General features: G+C 47.5%; 1 protein-coding gene across 1 annotated transcript in view; it reads right to left on the bottom strand.

Moving 5' to 3' along the window:
• Positions 1 to 3,196: 3,196 nt before the first annotated feature.
• Positions 3,197 to 20,357, bottom strand: part of HTR4 (5-hydroxytryptamine receptor 4) — a gene marked incomplete at both ends in the record, with an annotated part of 299,591 nt that continues 282,430 nt past the window's right edge. Inside the window, one exon of the mRNA XM_083353379.1 lies at positions 3,197 to 3,284. Within this exon, the coding sequence (XP_083209505.1) occupies positions 3,197 to 3,284 (88 nt within the window). The remainder of the gene's footprint in view (positions 3,285 to 20,357) is intronic.

Below are 20,357 nucleotides of genomic sequence, written 5' to 3'. Positions count from 1 at the left end.
TTTACTCTGAGTAATTGTCACATAACCACAGAATAATAAAATAGCAAGCACAAATAAAAACTAACAAAGTGTTAGCTTGTACACTTAGAAGCCTTTAATGGGCAAATAGTTATTCATTTAAAAAATAATAATAAATAATGCAGAATTATCTCCTGTATATTAAAAAAAATGTCTGTACATAATTACACAATGTAACAAAGTACCTATCCATTTTCTTGAACAGTTCTCATCTTTGGGTTAGATTTTCAGTCAAGGACAGGACAAATAAGAACAATGCAATGATGCAGACTCAATTTCCAAAAGGTGTTTCAGTGTTTGCAACTGTGCAAGTATAGCACCTGTTGGGAATCAGTTCTGAAAGGTTGCACAGCCCTACTACAAATTTATACTTGATCTTTCCAAGAACATGAAAATCAACCTTCCAGCATCCTTTGGGTCTTCAGCCATGCCTGTCAATATAACATGAAAAAAGGGAAATTTTAATAGAGAGTAACATCTGCATGCAGGACGTAGCAGAAAGAACTGTTGACAAGTGACATTCTTCTTTCATCCTTTGAAACAGATAGTCATGTTGAGAAATAGCTCTGCAAAGTGCAAGAAGAGAAAAACAACAAGTAAAGGGACGAGGCATCTGAAAGCTTAGATTCCCAGCAACCAGGCCCCAACATCTCCACATCTAATGTCCTCCTGCATGTCAAGCAAAGGAGCTGTAGGTTGAGCTGTTAATTCAGAGGGGCAACACTGCAGCTTTACTGTTCCAGGCAGGTGATGTGGGACCACATCAAGTGTCTCAAGATGCCGGTGTGCTTCTACTTAGCTCTATAAAGTGCCTGCTGTTGATCTTCAACCTGTTCCAACTTCAGAGCTCACATAACATACTGATCCAGAAAACACAGTTTACCAACCTTAATGGCTGGGTTTGACACCCTAAATCACAGGTCCACAAGTCACATCATTATGTAGAATGTTGTGGGAGCTCAATCTCCTGCAGACTAAACTTTTCCTTGCTATCCTGCCCTTCATTAGTCACTATTCCTACTGCCATTACTATTTCAGCAAGTTGCTAAAGCTTATGTTATTTGTTCCTGGAAATGGCTTCCTGCTGGTTTATCTTATGACCCTGATTCTTTGGGACTCTGATCATAATAAATCCTGACCAACTCAGACACTTGAGTTCCTTTTATGTTTATTGTTCACCATCCCAGAATGAATGTCCCAATTTGTGACAAATTGGGATGAGAAATAAATGACCTAAGGAACACATCATTTTTCTAATGTTCCTCAGGGGTCGGTTCTCTCGCCCCTCCTGTTCAACATCTATATGAAGCCGCTGGGTGAGATCATTCGTGGTTTCGGGGTGGGGTATCATCAGTACGCTGATGATACCCAACTTTTTCTTTCCACCCCGAACCAACCCAGCGATGCCCTCGCTGCGATGTCCCGGTGCCTGGAGGCGGTCCAGGTCTGGATGGGGAGAAACAGGCTTCGTCTCAATCCCGCCAAGACTGAGTGGCTGTGCATATCGGCATCTCGGGTCAACCAGACTATTCCATCTCTAACGATGGGGGGTGAGGTGTTACCCCCGTTGATAGGGCTCACAACTTGGGCGTCCTCCTGGATTCACGACTCAATTTTGAAGACCATATAGGAGCCGTGACCAGGGGGGCTTTTGCCCAGGTTCGCCTGGTGCACCAGTTGTGACCCTATCTGGACCAAGATGCCCTACGCACAGTCACTCATGCGCTCGTGACCTCCCGTTTAGACTACTGCAACGCTCTCTACATGGGGCTGCCCTTGAAGACCACTCGGAGGCTTCAGCTGGTGCAGAATGCGGCCGCGCAAGTTGTGATGGGGGTTTCCCGATACTCCCATGTAACACCTCTACTCCGCGAGCTGCATTGGCTTCCGGTTGCCCTCCGGGTGAGATTCAAGGTGCTGGTGATGACCTATAAAGCCCTAAATGGATTGGGTCCGGGATATCTGAGGGAACACCTGCTGCCGGCATCAAGTTCCCTTCGTCCAGTGCGCTCCCACAGGGAGGGTCTTCTCAGGGTGCCACCGGTAAGAGATTGCCGGCGGGTAACACCCAGGGATAGGGCCTTCTCAGTAGGGGCGCCTGCCCTTTGGAACCAGCTGCCAGTGGAGCTGAGGACTGCCCCTGACCTCCGTTCATTCCGCCGGGGCCTGAAGACCTGGCTCTTCGAGCTCTCTGGCCCAGGCTGAGGATTAACCTTATTTTAACTGGGGTTTTTATTTAGACAGGGACATATATAATTTCTTTTAAAATTTGTTTTAACTTTTGTATTCTGGTTTTTTTAATTACCCTGTAAACCGCCCTGAGTCCTTCGGGAAAGGGCAGTATATAAATGTAATAAAATAAATAAAAATAAATAAATAAATCTTAACTATAGAGGTGATTTGAATGTGCCGAAGTAAGCATGCCCCAAATGCCAATTCTTTGGCTGTTACAGGTGAGCTATATGTTTCCTCAATTGTTCAAGACCCCAAGCAACTTTTCCTTCAAATCAGTAAGATCAGGGGATGAAAATTTAATGAGAATGTCAGAAGATTAAAGCTAATGGGCTCTGACTGATGAAGAAATGATTGTTCTCAACTGACTACTTTGCTTACAGTAGATCATTTTGATGGGGGTTGCAGGACATTGTATCGCATTAATTTCACCTTCAAGAATATTTATGTTCTTTGGCATCTACAGACAGCCTAGAAAAAACAACACAGAGAAATGCTTCCTTTTTGTGGTTCCATCACCAGCAAAGCTCATTATTAAAAATAATTGAGAAACAACCTCTCAGTTTTTGGTAAAGCAGAAATATAATTGCATTTTAGCACTTTCAGGTCAAACTTCAATGTCTGGGAAAAGACGTATATTGTTAGCACATAAGAAAAAGATGTGTGTATGACACATCACTTAGAACAAACACAAAGACAATCAAGCAGGTTGCTTATCGTTTGTTCATCACATGCAAAGCTTTATGACTTCCAAGCATCAACCAGAAGCAACAGTAACTGTGTACCGCTCCATCTCGCTCTACATTTTTGTTAAGCACACTTGAGCTGATGGTGCCAATGTCAAGCCAATACACGACAGCATTTATGGCAATGCAGACAATATCAATATCTGGCATTTAAGTTCCTGATGCATGAACCTCTTGTGTCTTTCAGCACAGACCACTTGTTAGAAGCAGGACTCTTGGGATTCCAGATCATTGTGGATTGGAAGCTTGTCAGGTTCCAGGTGATGACCGTTGTGCAAGACTGTGTACCTATAAAAGGGGGGGGGGAGGAAATGACATTAGAAACCAATGAAAGAAATGCCCCGAGTGTCTCTCTGTGAAGTTCTAGGCTGCATTTTCTTCATGAAGATCCTCTATGCTTCAATTTCCAAGAATCTGAAAATCCAAATTTAAAATTAAATAGGTGGCTCCTCTTCTCAAGAGCCACTATCATGCAGTCCTTGGAGTACGCTTTTAATGAGACTATGAGCTGAAATACCAAGAATATTTTTTTAAAAAATCACAGAGACACTGTCATCTAATTTCCTTCTTTACTAATGTTACCAAATATACATCTTGGGATTTCTTTGACAAAACCTTGTAGCACTAGGTTCCCTTTTTTCCCCCAGAACAAATTATCTAGAATTTCCTCTCCTTTTTCTGAGAATTGCAGCTTATCACAAATATACATAGGAGGACCTAATACATAATAATCAGTGATGTTAGAATATCTATCCAAGGTTTTTTTCCCCCCTACAGGCTATGGATGAAAATGGACAACTCTGTAATTCAGGAAAGCAAATGTAAGATGAAATATGTACTGATCATTTAGGTGTTTCTCACTGTAATCTCAGATGCCGCCTTTTCTTTCAGCACTTTCCACAGCACGTAAAAATATCAAGGTCCATGGTATTGTCCACGGTATATCAAGAAGGTAACCCTTTGTGATCCAGAGATATTTGTGACAACTACTTATGAATACAATAGTTGACAAATCAAAAGGCTTGATTTGATTTGTAAGTGATCCTGATTTTTTTATTCTTCTACTATTCAGAAAAGTTATGGGTGGGAAAGGGCATGGGGTGGTTAACATTAAAAAATGAATTCTTCAGCTTGGAGGAGGATTATAAGGGCATTCTAGGACTTTGAGAAAGCAGAAGGAGAAGTTCAAAAATGGCAGATGAGGACCAGATGGACTTTTCAGTTTTATCTCTTAGATAGATCAGTCCATCTATAAGGAAGATTGTGAGAAAGAAGATCAAACAGCTCACAGAAACCCTCCATCTTATGTATTCAATGATAAATGAAAATGGGGGTAGAATTTAATTTCCAAGATTATCTAGCCTAACCTTTTTTCCATGGCACTACACCTGATTAATGACACCAGGCATAAACTTAGTTTGCTTGGCCATATGTACAATGCTGGAAACAATGTGCTTTCAGGCCTCCAAAATCTATATATCTTCAGGTCCAAAGGAAAATTATTATATAGCAATAATGTTTGGAAAAGAAAAAGATGATTTGGGGTATGCAGGGGAACTTCCGTCCTTCATACCCCCTCCACTTGATTGACACGATCCCAGAAGATCATGATATTTGATTTAAGGAGATCCTGATAGGTATGATGTGAGTATGCTTGGAAATCCTCTTTCTCTTTTTCTAGCAGAGACCAATACACAGTTCTAGTTTGAAGAAATCCATTCTCTCCTAAAATTAGTAGCACTAGAACAGAATTGCAAGTGCAATACAGTGAATAATGAATCAAGATCACGCAAAGTGTTAATACCACTTTACAATTCCTTAGTAAGAACAGTTTTGGAATATTGCATACAGTTTTAGTCACCATGATATAAAACGACGTTGAGACTCTAGAAAGAGTGCAGAGAAGAGCAACAAAGATGATTAGGGGAGTAGAGGCTAAAATTTGTGAAGAACGGTTGCAGAAATTGGGTATATCTAGTTTAATGAAAAGAAGTGGGAGTGACATGATAGCTGAGTTCCAATATCTCAGGGGCTGCCACAAAAAAGAGGGGTCAACCTATTTTCCAAAGCACCTGAAGGCAGGACAAGAAGCAATGGATGTACTAATCAAGGAGAGAAGCAACCTAGAACTAAGGAGAAATTTATTGATAGAGCAATCAATCAGGGAAATAATTTGCCTCCAGAAGTTGTGGGTGCTCCAACACTGGAAGCTTTTAAGAAGAGATTGGACAATCATTTGTCTGAAATGGTATATGGTTTCTGCTTGACCAGGGGGTTAGAGCAGAGGTCCTCCAATTCTGTTATTCTGAATACTTTTGTTGTATAGAAACTTGGTATTACTATCACACAACATAGGAATACCTTCAGTAGGTATTCCATTATGTCAAAGAGTGGGCTTCCTACATCTATACAATTTGCTATATTCCCCTTTTCTGAGATTCCCAACTATACATAGCCTGAGTTTCTGGGTGTCTGGATTTGACTATTTCACCTGGTTAAGTAGTTATGCTACCATCACCTCTTCTTAAGAGGGGAGTTGCCCCCACAATAGAATCAGGATAGGGGCAAACAAGGATTTTGCCCTTTTCTGGAAGTAAATGTTTAAATAAATGGCTATACTTTCCCCATTGATCAACAATAGAAGGCCAGGCAGTTTGTAGCTCCATTGTGCTAATACAATCCTAACACTGGGAAACAAAAACTAAAAGATTTTCTTTTCCATTTAGGAAAAAATAAGCAAAGACTTCCAGAAACACCTTAACTATACCAAGATGCATAAATTATTAACTTGTAAACAGGCAAGAGTAAGCAAAGTAGATATGACACGGGACTCAAACTGAGCCCAAGCAGCACTGAAAAAAAATCTTGGAGGTGTTTGCCTATATTTTCTCTAGCAAATTTATCTGACTGGTTCCAGTTTTGCCAAACCTAATCAGGAAGAAAAAAAGGGCTTTTACAGTAATTTGATGCTTACAGGACTTTCCTGTCCACCTCAGAAACAGCTAATTACCTGAAACCCTCCCCTTGCTATTCATGAGTTAGTGACAGGAGGCTAGAGCTCCATATCTATCATAAATACACAAATATACTCACTATCATAAATACACACATGCACACTTAGAAGAGCACCACAGAATAACAATTTCACAAAATGCAAATGGCTATTAATCAGAGAAATACACACGTTTCAAAAGAAATCTAAATTGGGCATTCTCCCAGGTACACTTAAATCTCAGGTGAAGCATACATACTCATGCTCCCAAACCCACGGTGACACTCAGCCCACACAGGCAGATACTCTTTACAGTTTCTCAACCTAGGCCACTTGAAGATGTATTGGCTTCAATTCCTAGAATTCTCCAGTCAGAGAATTCTGGGAGTTGAAGTTCTCACATCTTCAAGCAGCCCAGGTTGAGAAACATTGCTATACAGCAGGGGTCTTCAAACTGGGCCCTTTCATGACTTGTGGACTTCAACTCCCAGAATTCCTCAGCCAGCACGCCTCGCTGAGGAATTCTGGCAATTGAAATCCACAAGTCATAAAAGGGCCCAGTTTGAAGACCCCTGCTGTACAGTATATAGACAGATAAACGCTTTTATTTCAGTTTAACTCATCCTATGTGTTATGTATAGGGTCTAAGCAGCAGCTCTGCAAATACCACCAGGTGGTGCTGTACTGTAACCGAATTGGCTGGTTAGCTTTCGGCGGGAGATTTAGATGAACGGATTGGGCAAGAGCATACCTGGCAAGATATATATGTAAGGGGTACAGGTAACCCCCTTTGTCCAGTACAGTGCTAACCACAATAAAGAGCTGTTTGCTGTACTCATCTGTCTGGAGTCTCCATGCGGTCCTGAACCCGCTACACAATAGTGGCGACGAAGGTGGGATGCTGCTTCACTCAGAGCTGAAATCACTAGCTGAATCACTAGCTGAAGTCACTTGGGACGGTGGAAAGAGGTATCTTTCCCAAAAAATCCCTTACATTGAAGCAGTATCCACAGGACTGGACACAGCATGGCTAAGCTCGGTCAGATCCATGAATTCAATGTCAGCTGTCCAGAACGTTGGGAGTCACATTTGGGCCAGGTCGAAGGATACCTGCTGGTCAATCGGATCACCGAAGACTGCTTGAAAGAGGCGGCTCTGCTGTGCATCAGTGGCCCTGCTGTTTACGATGTAGCTGTCAGGTTGTGCTCACTGACAGCTATGGGAAACGTTTCCTACGGCAACCTCAAGGACAAACTAAACAGGCATTTCATGCCACGGAGGTCCAAAATGTCCTGGCGGTTCCAATTTGTCCAGCGGATCCAGCTACCGGGTGAGTCAATGGCCGACTTCATCGTGGCCGTGCGACAGGCCGCCAGTGTCTGTAAGTTTCCCAACTTAGAAGACAGGCTGCGCGACCAGATCGTTTTCAGATCAGACCAGATCGTTTGCGACAGAAATTGCTCGCGAAGCCTACCATGAGCCTGAAAGAGGTTCTGGACAAGATACTGGCCTACGAGGTGGCCAGCGGCTCAGGCCAGACCACTCACCGAACCAGCAGCAGCTCTGGAGGATCAGTCCACCATGAGAACGCTGCGTATGGTGGAGCAGCCGAAGATGAAGCAGCTGAAATTGATGCGGTACACCAGAGGCCGGATCATCGACCAATACAACAGCGCACAGACCAGGGGGGTCATCAGCGGTCAATGGCATCGCGAAGATACACCGGAGGGACTGGCGCCAAAACTACCTTCTGAGGCGGAGCGACCATTCCCAAGTGTGCCGGCAGTGGAGGAAACCATGCGAGGGCGGCCTGCAGATTCTGCTCGGCAAAGTGCCGGGTCTTGTTCTGAACCAGCCCTCTTCTGGCCTTGTAAAGGCAAACCCCTATTTAGAAAGAAGAGACTGGAGAGCGTCCAAGGCTAAAAGGCATCCGCCAAGATTTATTACACAGTTAACAAAAACACTAGAGCTTGTCTTCTCAAGCGGAAAAGTTGCTTTCAGCAACCAGCCCCTCCCCAAACACTCCTTTTATAGAGAGCTCAGGGCGTGGTCTCCCTGTGCCTCCTCCCGAGGAGTCCCACATTCTTTCTTTGTTTGTTCCTGCTCGACTGCCTCCTGCGTCGGGCGTCCTTGAACAGGGCCAGCTGTGGGTCATCATCTTCCGCACTATCGGGCTCACGCAGCTGAGAAGAGGGCCCCGGCTGGGAACTCTGCCAAGCCTCCACGCCATCATCAACCGGTTCGTCTCCCACACGGTCCTCCTCCCCCTCATCTGAGTCATCCGACACATCTGAGCCGGCTGCCGAAACCACAGGCTGGCCCTGAGTCACAACACTATCCCGCACCGCAGGGCCCTTCCCCCGGGTCTGCCGATCCGGATGCGGTCGGGATGGGAACTGTTCGTGAAACGCAGTCACCAACGCAGGGGCATGAACGGCGGTCGCGTCTTCCCATGTGAAGTCCTCCGGCCCGTACCCTTTCCACTCGATCAGGTACTGGAAGCGACCTTTCAGCCAGCGGGAATCCCTGATGCTGGCGACCTCGTACTCGGGGGTGCTGCCTCCATCACGAGTTCCTGATGGGGGAGGTTCCGCTTGGCGAAGTGGACAGGCCGGTTGTTCGGGGACCAACAAGGACCGATGGAAGACGGGGTGCACGCGCAGGGAACGTGGCAGAGTTAAACGATAGGCGACCGGATTGATGACGGCCTCGACTGGGAACGGTCCAAGGTAACGGTGGTCCAGCTTCCTCGCCGGCCGAGTGGATGGTAGGTTCCTGGTGGACAGCCAGACCCGATCCCCCACCGATAGTGGAGGCGTATCCCTTCTCGACCGATCGGCGAACCTCTTGTAGTCGGCCTTGGCCTTCTCCAGCTGCCGTCGCACCAACCGATGGATCGCCTGTAACTCCGCCATAAATTTGTTCGCTGCCGGCTCCGATGAGTCCACGGGAGAAAGGGGGAAAAACCGGGGGTGATAACCCACGTTGGCCAAGAACGGTGTCATCTGCGTGGAGGTGTGCTGTGAGTTGTTAAAGGCAAACTCGGCTATGGCCAAATAGTCCACCCAATTGTCCTGCTGCAGGTTAACGTAGCAGCGCAGATACTGCTCTAAGATGCCGATGACCTTCTCGGTACCCCCGTCGGTCTGAGGATGATGCGCGGATGAGAGGCAAACCTTAATGTCCAACGCCCGCATCAACTCCTGCCAGAAGCGGGCTGTAAACTGGGCCCCCCTATCGGAGACGACTCTATCGGGAAGGCCATGCAGCCGGAACACCTGTTGGATGAACATGCGACTAGTGGCGCGAGCTGACGGTAAGCCGCGACAGGGGATGAAGTGCGCCATCTTGGTCAACATGTCCACCACCACAAACACTGTTGTGAAGCCGGAGGATGGGGGTAGATCCGTCAGAAAGTCCATGGACACAGCCCCCCAGGGTCTCTTGGGTGTTGGCAAGGGCTGCAGTAAACCAGGCGGGGCCCCTGTCGCTGACTTGGCCTGCCTGCAAGGAATGCAGGAGGTGACATAAGACTGGACATCGTGTCGGACTCGGGGCCACCAGAAGGTACGGGAGACCAGGTTCAGAGTCTTGAACAGGCCAAAATGCCCCGCAGCCGGGTTATCATGACACTGGCTGAGGACGAGTCCCCTGAGTGGCCCTCCTGGAACATAGAGCCGGTCACGATAATACAGGAGTCCATCCGCGACCGACCAAGGCGAATCTGGCCCCACCTCTTCCTTCCGCTGAGCCACCCACGCCTCCTGCTGCTGCGCCTCCCGGATCCGAGCCCGTATATCCACCGGCTCCCGCACCGCAGCAAAAGACTCGACGGGGATCACTGTCCTGGGCGGAAGCTTGTCTTCCGCTCGGGTGTATTCGGGCTTTCTGGACAGAGCATCCGCTCTCTGGTTGTGCCCGCTTGGTATGTACCGCACCCGGAAGTCAAACCTCGCAAAGAAGAGGGACCACCGGATCTGGCGTTGATTCAAATTCCGAGCGGTCTGCAGGCTTTCCAGATTCTTGTGGTCCGTCCGGACCTCGATCTGATGCCGCGCCCCCTCCAGATGATGCCTCCAAGCCTCGAACGCCGCCTTGATGGCCAGCAGCTCCTTCTCCCAGATGGTATAGTTGCGCTCCGAGGGGTTCAATTTCCGAGAGTGATACGCGCAAGGGAAAAGGGTACCGCTGGGCGTCGTTGCCTGGAGTAACACGGCCCCAATGGCAATGTCGGAGGCGTCCGCCTCCACGACAAACGGCCGTTGCGGGTCGGGATGTTTCAAGATGGGCTCCTTCATGAAGGCGTCCTTCAAAGCCTGGAACGCCTGTTGTTCGGGGGCGTTCCACTGGAACCGAGTCTTCTTCTGCAGGAGCCGGGTGAGGGGGGCTGTCAAGGCAGCAAAGCCAGGGATGAATGTCCGATAGTAGTTGGCAAATCCAAGGAGTCGCTGAACGTCCTTCACGCGACGCGGGGGTTGCCAACTCTGCAACGACTCGACTTTACTCGGCTCCATGGCGATGCCCTCAGGAGAAATGCGGTGACCCAGGAAATCGATGGTCACCTGGTAGAACTGGCACTTCTCCAACTTGGCAAACAGCCGATGTTCCCGGAGGCGCTGCAGGACCTGACGGAGATGCTGATGATGCGCTTCACGCGACGGGGAGTAAATCAGGATGTCGTCCAGGTAAATCACGACAAACTGGTCCAACAGATCCCGAAAGATATCGTTCATAAAATGCTGAAACACAGCGGGGGCGTTGGTCAGGCCAAACGGCATCACCGTGTACTCGAAATGTCCATAGCGAGTACCAAACGCCGTCTTCCACTCATCACCCGGCCGAACCCTGACGAGGTTGTAAGCTCCACGCAGGTCCAGTTTCGTGAAGATCTTAGCCTCCCGGAGTCGGTCCAAGAGCTCGGGGATGAGGGGCAGCGGGTAGCGGTTACGCACCGTGATGGCGTTGAGTTTCCGGTAGTCACAGCAAAGCCGTAACTCGCCCGACTTCTTTTTGACGAAGAGCACGGGCGCAGACACTGGCGAGGACGAGGGCCGGATGAAACCACGAGCCAAATTCTTTGTCAGGAAGTCCCACAATGCAGCCAACTCGGGCTCCGACATGGAGTACAAACGCCCCACTGGGAGAGGCGCATCAGGGACTAGATCAATGGAACAGTCATAGGGCCTGTGCGGGGGTAATTGGTCCGCCTCTGACTCGCTGAACACATCAGCAAAGTCGGACAGTTCGGGAGGCAAGGAAACCCCTGAGGAACCCTCCACCTGGCCGGCACAGATATGGCGGGTGTGGTCCACGCACTGCAAACTTGGGAAGGTGACCAAGTTCTGAGACCAATAGATCTGTGGATCATGCGCCCGGAGCCACGCCAGTCCCAAGACCACGGGGAAGTGCAGATCCGAAGTGACATAAAACTGAATGGCCTCCACATGGGTACTGATGGCCATACACATGGGTTGCGTGGTGGCCGTAATAGGCCCGGACAGGAGCACTCGACCATCGATGGTCTCCACAAGCATGGGCGGATCCACTGGACACTGGGGAACAGCCCATTTGGCCACAAAGGCCGAATCCATAAAGTTAGTGGTAGCCCCAGAGTCAATTAAGGCATGGACCGGAATCCCCTCTGGCTTGCCAGGAAGGATCAGTCGTGCCTCCAGAATCAAATGCCGTGGAGGTTCACAGGCACCGTCGGAACGGCGTCGCTCGGCGTGGTCGTTGTGGGTCGCCCGATCTTTCACACCGTCTAGATCGGGCTCGGGCCGTTTCCCGATAGCAAAGCAGGGGACTTTCTCGGGGCAGGCTTGGTCACTGACGCCCGCTGACGCTTCTTCGGGCAAGAAGCAGCCAAATGTCCAGGGTCCCCACAGTAAAAACACAACCCCTCCGATCGTCGTCTGTCCATTTCCGTCACCGATAGACGGGACCTGGCGGCACCCAGCTCCATTGGCTCCTCCCTCTGGACTGGGGGCTCACGCACAACAGGGGCGGCAGGGGTCTGTGGGGTGGCACGGCGACTCTTACGCTGCTGCAGCCGGGCATCGATCCGCAGACAAAGATGGATCAGCCCATTCAGGTCTGAGGGAATGTCCACGCGGGCCAGCTCATCCAACATCTCCTCTGACAAGCCATCCTGAAAGGCATCCACGAGCGCAGCCTCATTCCAGGCGGAATCCTGGCTAAGCAGCCGGAAATCGCTGATATAGGCCTGTAGAGGGCGCTGACCCTGCCTCAAAGCTTTCAGGCATCGGGTGGCAGTCTGCGCCTTAATCGGGTCCTCGTACATGAGGCGCATATGGTCACAAAACCCCCCAAAGTTATCCAACAAAGGGCTAGGCTGTGCCAACAGAGGCGTGCCCCAACGAGCTGCATCTCCCGACAGAAGGCTCAACATGAATCCCACCTTATCTCGGTCAGTGGGGAAATCAGCTGCTCTCATGCTGATATAAAGCTGGCATTGTCCCAGGAAGGCAGGAAACAGTTCTGGTTTACCAGCAAATTTATCCGGCATAGCTATCTGACATTTCCTCCTGGGTGGGGGTGCAGCATGTACCTGAGCTTGCAGTTGTGCCACCTGAGCTGCCAGCAAAGTGAGTTGCTGGGTGAGCTGGGCATTCTCGGCAAGAAGCTGCTCCATCGTAGTAATAAGGGGTGGGTGGCTGAAAGCAAACTGTTCTGAACCAGCCCTCTTCTGGCCTTGTAAAGGCAAACCCCTATTTAGAAAGAAGAGACTGGAGAGCGTCCAAGGCTAAAAGGCATCCGCCAAGATTTATTACGCAGTTAACAAAAACACTAGAGCTTGTCTTCTCAAGCGGAAAAGTTGCTTTCAGCAACCAGCCCCTCCCCAAACACTCCTTTTATAGAGAGCTCAGGGCGTGGTCTCCCTGTGCCTCCTCCCGAGGAGTCCCACATTCTTTCTTTGTTTGTTCCTGCTCGACTGCCTCCTGCGTCGGGCGTCCTTGAACAGGGCCAGCTGTGGGTCATCATCTTCCGCACTATCGGGCTCACGCAGCTGAGAAGAGGGCCCCGGCTGGGAACTCTGCCAAGCCTCCACGCCATCATCAACCGGTTCGTCTCCCACACGGTCCTCCTCCCCCTCATCTGAGTCATCCGACACATCTGAGCCGGCTGCCGAAACCACAGGCTGGCCCTGAGTCACAACAGGTCTGTGGAAAAACAGGCCACATCACAGTGGTCTGTTGGAGACATTCCCAGGACAAGGATGCGTCACCAAAAGGTACCAGAAAACCCCAAGTCACCACCTCCAATTCCTTCGTGAGTCTGAAAGCCATATTCCACACTGGGGTCCATCGGCTGCTCACCCCAAAAATTAAATTAGAGGTTCACTTGCAAGGCGTGCTTTGCAAGATGGAGCTTGACTCCGGGTCTGCCATCTCTATAATTTCTTATGAGTTGTTTAAACTAGTGTGTGGCCAGAGAAAGCAGTGGGCACAATTAAGGCCTATCAATCTAAAATTAACTGATTTTCAAAATGCACCTGTTAAAATTAAGGGGGAGGCTACCCTTTCGGTGGGGTTCAGGGAGTTCCGTGGGCACTTGGATGTCCTAGTAGTTGAGGGCCAGAGGATTAGCCTAGTGGGGCTGGACTGGTTTGAGGCTCTGGGCATAGGGATCTCAGGGATCCATAGCACCCAGGCCAAAAGCCTCGAATCTGTCTGCAAAACTTTTGCAGACGTCTTTGATGGCAAGTTAGGAAGGTACACGCCCCCCCCATTAAATTCAGACTAAATCCCAACTTCATGCCTGTTAGAATTAAACCCCGGCGAGTCCCCTTCGGCCTCAAACACAAAATTGAGAACGAATTACATAGGCTAGTGGAGCAAGGGGTGTTAGAGCCAGTAGAAGGGGGAGAGTGGGACACCCCTATAGTTACCCCGCTAAAGGCTAACGGGGAGGTGAGAATCTGTGCCGACTATAAGTGCTCAGTGAACCAGGCCCTTAATCCGCACGCTTACCAAGTCCCGACGGTCAGCCACATTCTTGCCTCTCTCAAGGGCGGCGCCATTTTTGCAAAGCTGGATCTTGTGCAGGCGTACCAGTAGCTCCCAGTTACCAGGGAGATGGCAGACGCTCAAACCATAGTAATGCAAAGAGGAGCCTTCAGAGTTAACTGTTTACAGTTCGGTGTCTCTGTAGCGCCAGGAATTTTCCAAGAGGTGATAGAAAAAACACTGAAGGGCATTCCAGGAGTTTGCCCTTACTTTGATGATGTTCTCATTGCTGGAAGCTCTGAGGAGGTACTGGCTGAGAGACTACAGGCTGTGTTAAGCAGGTTCCACTCTGCAGGCCTCAAACTCAAAAAAGACAAGTGTAGCATTGGGGTGGCATCCACAGAATTCCTGGGGTTCAGGATTGATGCCAACGGAATCCACCCTGCAGAGTCCAAGATAAGGGCAATCAAATTGGCCCCCATCCCCCAAAACAAAGGAGAACTGCAAGCATTCCTGGGGCTCCTAAATTTCTACCTCTCTTTCCTTCCACACAAAGCATCCATAGCGGAGCCGCTGCACAGGCTGCTAGACAAGCAAGCTGCATGGAACTGGACCAAGGTCCATGACAGGAGTTTTAGAAACCTAAAGGAATTACTGTCTAGTGATTCCACTGTCACCCACTTCATAGAGTCAAAGCCCATTTGCATTGCATGCGATGCATTTCCCTATGGAGTGGGCGCAGTACTGAGCCACCTAGAAGAGAACGGGGAACAGGTGCCAATTGCATACTACTCCCATACATTGTCAGGGGCAGAAAGGAATTACGCCCAGATTGACAAGGAAGCCCTGGCCATAGTGGCAGGGGTCAAAAAATTCCATGACTACCTGTACGGCAGGGAATTCACGATATTCACGGATCATAAGCCTTTATTGGGGCTGTTCAAACAGACACCACAAATTCTGTCGCCTAGGATGCTCAGGTGGTCCATATTCCTATCTGCATACACTTACAAGCTGATTCACAAACCAGGTAAAGATTTGGGCCATGCAGATGGGTTAAGCAGGTTACCCCTAGCAAACTCAGGACCTGATCTAGGGCCTGCAGCCAAAATACTAAGCATCCAGGACCTACCTGAGTGCCCCCTACAGGCAAAAGACATAGCTGCTGAAACAACAGCAGACAGAATCCTTAGCAGAGTTCAGTCGTAGGTAGTCACAGGGTGGCAAGAAAAGAGTCCAGGCCCGGAATTCCAGGCTTACTTCAATAGAAGATACGAACTGTCTGCTCACAAGGGATGCCTCTTGTGGGGGAGTAGGGTCATTTTTCCTGACACACTGAGGAACAGAGTCATTAAGTCACTACACGAAGGACACCTGGGAATAGTCCAGATGAAGGTTTTAGCTAGGAATTACCTGTGGTGGCCAGGCCTAGACAAGGCCATAGAGGAACAGGTAAATAGCTGCTACAACTGCCAAAGGTCCAGACCAGAGATGCGCCATGCACCTGTCCACAAATGGGAAACAACACACACACCCTGGTCCAGAGTCCACATTGATTACGCTGGTCCTTTCCAAGGACAGCTGTTCCTAGTGGTGGTAGACAGCCATTCCAAATGGCTAGAGGTGATACCAGTCAATAACATGACCACGGCCAAAACTATCCAAGTGCTCAGGAGGCTCTTTGCCATGCATGGCCTCCCTGACGTATTGGTCTCAGACAACGGGCCTCAATTCACTTCTGCTGAATTCCAGGCATTCACCAGGGCCAACTTGATTAGGCATGTCACAGCCACGCCTTTCCACCTGTCGACAAACAGATTAGCAGAACGCATGGTACGAACGACCAAGGATGCATTGAGGTGGCAACTGGCATCAAAGGTTGGCACAATTCCTATTAGCACAACACAACACACCTTGCACAGCCACGGGGAAGAACCCTGTGGAACTTTGTTGGGGCAGGCGCCTCATCACCAAATTCGACAGGCTACACCCCGACAGAGTGGCTGCAGAGACGGAGCAACCCAAGCCCTCTAGAGAACTTCACTCCAATGACCTGGTTTGGGCAAGGAACTACGGGCCGGGACATGCATGGATTCTGGGGCTGGTGGTTGACAGAACTGGGCCCTTGTCCTACATTGTAGGGGTGGAGGGGGACTGTCAGATCAGACGACACATAGACCAAATCAGGAAGCAGGTTCCTGAAAGGTCACAGATCGACCAACCCCAACAACCGACAACCACAGGACTGGAGGAGAGCCAGTCCGTACAACAACAGGCCCAGGACCATCACAACAGCATGTTTGCAAGGGCTGACCCTGGGGAGGGTCAACCAGGAACACTGAGCCAGGACGCAACCACTGACTCGACTGTCCCGGATGAATGGCAAACTCCGAGACGGTCATCCACGGCTCACAGGCCACCAGCCCATCTTGCAGACTATGTACAATCTTGAGGGGGAACAGGGCCTAGAGTCAAGTCATGGTTTGCCATTAACAATTGTAACTGCAGGAAAATATTATGCGTGATGTTTTGTATGAAATATGTTGTTTGTTCTTTTAAGGGGGAAGGGGTGTTATGTTTGGGGTCTAAGCAACAGCTCTGCAAATACCACCAGGTGGTGCTGTACCATAACCGGATTGGTTGGTTAGCTTTCGGCGGGAGATTTAGATGAACGGATTGAGCAAGAGCATACCTGGCAAGGTATATATGTAAGGGGTACAGGTAACCCCCTTTGTCCAGTACAGTGCTAACCACAATAAATAGCTGTTTGCTGTACTCATCTGTCTGGAGTCTCCATTCGGTCCTGAACCCACTACACAATACTATGCAAATTAGTTTTTGCTTTTTTCTGAGAGTTATGCATTCTTTAAAAAGTGACTTCATGGACATGGGGTTTACCTTCTACTGGGAGCTCCAGGATTACTTGATGCTTTCCTATTTAAGTACTAAGTGCACCTGATTTTCCTTTTTCGAAATTAGTCAAGATCAGTTAGAAGCTGCCACCTGCTGAGCCTGTAGCTTCTTGTAATTCTTACTTCAAAGAATGTCTCTGAAGTCTCCATGGGCCTCCCCGTTAAAATGTCTTTAATATATGGTGGAAAAACCCAACAACCAAGTTAGGAAAGTAGTAAACAAGAATAAGCCACTTGAAAGTAAAAAGCAAATGTGATAAAAATCTTTATTTTCCTTATTTAGTCACAGGGCACTTCCAGCAAGCAGCGTGTATTAAAAGGTCTTATGATGCAGTAATCTATAAAGCTAAGTATCAACTTTCTCCCCAGGAATTTCCTCTAAGAAGAAACATACAGTATTAGACTAAAATGTTGCCTCAATGCCAGAAGGCTACTAGCTTCAAGATGTTCACAGCCACCATTCTGCAGCCAATGGTGTCTCTGTGTGTGTCTATTTTCCATTAGATGAAATTTTCTGACTCCACTCTCAGTTTAACCATTTCTACCAAATCAGAATGCAGGCATCAGTTGCAATGGGCTTCCAAGCTTCTGATATTATTTATTGAGGACTGATTTTCACTCTCTTTCCTACATTATATGAGGAATATGTCATGGGTGGTAGCCATTCTGAAAGGTTGCTTAAGTGCAGCTGTGGCACCACGATGTCATTTGTGCATCTGTTCAAATTTTTCTACCCTGCTATGCTTTTACGTTGCCATGGAAATGGCGTCATGGCATTTTGAGGCATATATACACATCGCTTTACAATCACTCTTCGCCTGTTCCTATACAGTTGACTCTCAGAAGAGTTTGTTTTCACTGGACACAAAACAAATGATAGACCCAAGGTTTGTGGGGGAAAGAAAGCTGCTAGCACTTCTTGTGTTTTTGTGAAATAAATCATTGTGCTGTCCGATTTTTCTTTTTTCTCTCATTAGACAGATTTTACTGCACTTTCTAAAAACTGTAACACAAAGGTGAGCAAAAAAAGATACATTTCTAGAAGCCTACTCATTAGCTCAGAGGCTTTCTTTTTACAGACACACATTTAATAACAAAGGCCCATAAAATAATGTACTCATGCCCCAGTCTGCCTACTGGAAATTAAGTTGGAGAAAAAACATTTGGCTGTTCTCTACCTGCCTGAAGCCCCTTTGAAGTAAGTGAAGGCAGAGGCCAGAATTTCAGGCTTGCCCTTAGTTCATCTCCATCTCATTTTTTCCCCAGGTCCATGGCCTGTGGTGTGGTGTGGTGTGGTGTTGAAATTCCTGATAGAGTTTGTAGCAGCTGTGATAATTCTATGAACTCCAAGTTGCAAAGTTCTCCTGGAGCTGGCCGGCCAATTTTTCCCTACTTTTATTTTCATCTAGGAAAAAGGATTGTAAGGTCTGGACCAGAATAATAACTCCCATGGCTGCTGGAAATTTCAGTGCTGTCCTATTATTTTTGAAGCCAAACTTCCTACCCATCCCAGCCTAGCTTTAGTCCCAATCCTAATACAGGTAGTCATTGACCTATGACCACAAACTGAACCCAAAATTTCTGTTGTTAAGTGAACTTTGCCCCATTTTATGACTTTCCTTGTCACAGTTGTTAAGTGAATGCATGACCCTGGGGCACTGCAATGGTCATAAGTACGAGTCAGCTGTTAACCATCTAAATTTTGATCATGTGAGTATGGGGATGCTGCAATGGTTGTAAATGTGAAAAACCATCATAAATCATTTTTTTCAGTGCTGTTGTAACATCGAACCGTCACTAAATGGACTGTTGTAAGTCAAGGACTACCTGTACATCCCTCACTCCCAGATGGACCTAAAATACTGTTAGTTTTATCAGCCCTGATTTTAATTAAGGTTGCCATGGATCAGGGGTAGGCAACCTTGGCTCTTTTATGACTTGTGGACTTCAACTCCCAGAATTCCTGAGCCAGTGAGTCATAAAAGAGCCAAGGATGCCTACCTCTGCCATAGATGATGGGGGTGGGGTGGTCATATATTTCAAGAAGAGGTGTAGCACCATCCCTGTGCCACGTTTTCTGCAACAGGTTCATCATCTCTTGTAAAGCAGGAGCTCAGCTCTGGATTCCTCTCATACTTTATTATTTATTTATTTATTTATTTATTTAATTTTAATTCCATTTATATCCTGCCCTTCTCCAAAGACTCAGGGCGGCTTACAAGCTTAGCAGTAGCCTTCATTCTATGTATATGCCTGCTTATTAGGGCTTTCACACACACACCCCAAGCGGCATTATTACAAAGTCAGCTTATTGCCCCCAACAATCTGGGTCCTCATTTTACCTACCTCGGAAGGATGGAAGGCTGAGTCAACCTTGAGCCTGATGGGATGCGAACCTGCACTAATTGCAGGCAGCTGGTGTTACTTAAGGAGGCATTAGCCCACTGCTCCACCAAGGCTCAGTAATTATGAATCCTAATTTCTCTTGTAGAAAAGGGGGCACCATTAGGGTTCTAGACATGCCTGTCTTTTCACCGTATAACTCAGTGCAACAAGGAAATGCTACACAGATTTCCTTCTCTAATTTTGGTTAATAAATGAAAGGCAGCATCTGATGGATGCAGTTATTCCAAGCTAACCAATAAAAATATTGCTAAACAACAGACAACTCAGTCCAACTCAGTACTCCTCAATCCAATCCGACTTCTCCCCCTTCCCCCCCCCCCAGTCTGGATGGCTTCCAATGCACCCCAGATGTTAAAAAAAACTATTAAACATACCAGTGACTTTCATCTAACTTTTAGGAATAAGATAAATGTCAATAAACATTTATTAACAGGTGATCTGTTCATTTTCCATCTGGGTTAGGGATAGAAATGGCTTTAGAATCATTGTGGCAGTCAACACTGAAAGTTAGAGAACGTGAGAGCAAGATTAATTCTTAATTATATGTATGATGCATATTCATTCAACTAAAACAACATTAAGACTAAAAACAACCATACACATTGTAGTATTAAGTAACACTTCATTGTGGATCATTGTTCTGCAGAATATCTGTCTCTCGATGTCATTTTACCTCAATAAAAAAACAGAGTACATAATCCTCCATTTAATAGATAAGGGTTGTATTGGGAACCCTGACTTGGTTATAGATGTCTTGCTTTGAAATAAATCTTCCTCCATCTGCTCAGCTCTTTAATTACAACACAAATAAGATAATTCACAATAACATCATAAAGACATAAAGCACAAAGATTAAGATGACTCTGTTAGTTATTACAGACTGTGAAGCATCTGCTCTCTCATTTTTAGAGCACAGGTGGGAATCCTGTTTGTGTGTGTGTGTGTGTATGTGTGTGTGTGTGTTCTGTGTGTATATCTTCTTAGGTCAAGAGGAATTACAACCAGTCAGTTCTTACATGTGATCTGGTTAAGTGTAGTTAAATATAACACAATTGAAGCTACACTATAAACATATCTGGAAAAA

The sequence above is a fragment of the Vipera ursinii genome (genome assembly GCF_947247035.1).
Source record: "Vipera ursinii genome assembly, chromosome: 2".
Lineage (NCBI taxonomy): Eukaryota > Metazoa > Chordata > Lepidosauria > Squamata > Viperidae > Vipera > Vipera ursinii.
Note: the sequence above shows the minus strand (reverse complement) of the source record. Positions and strands in the feature narration are given on the sequence as shown.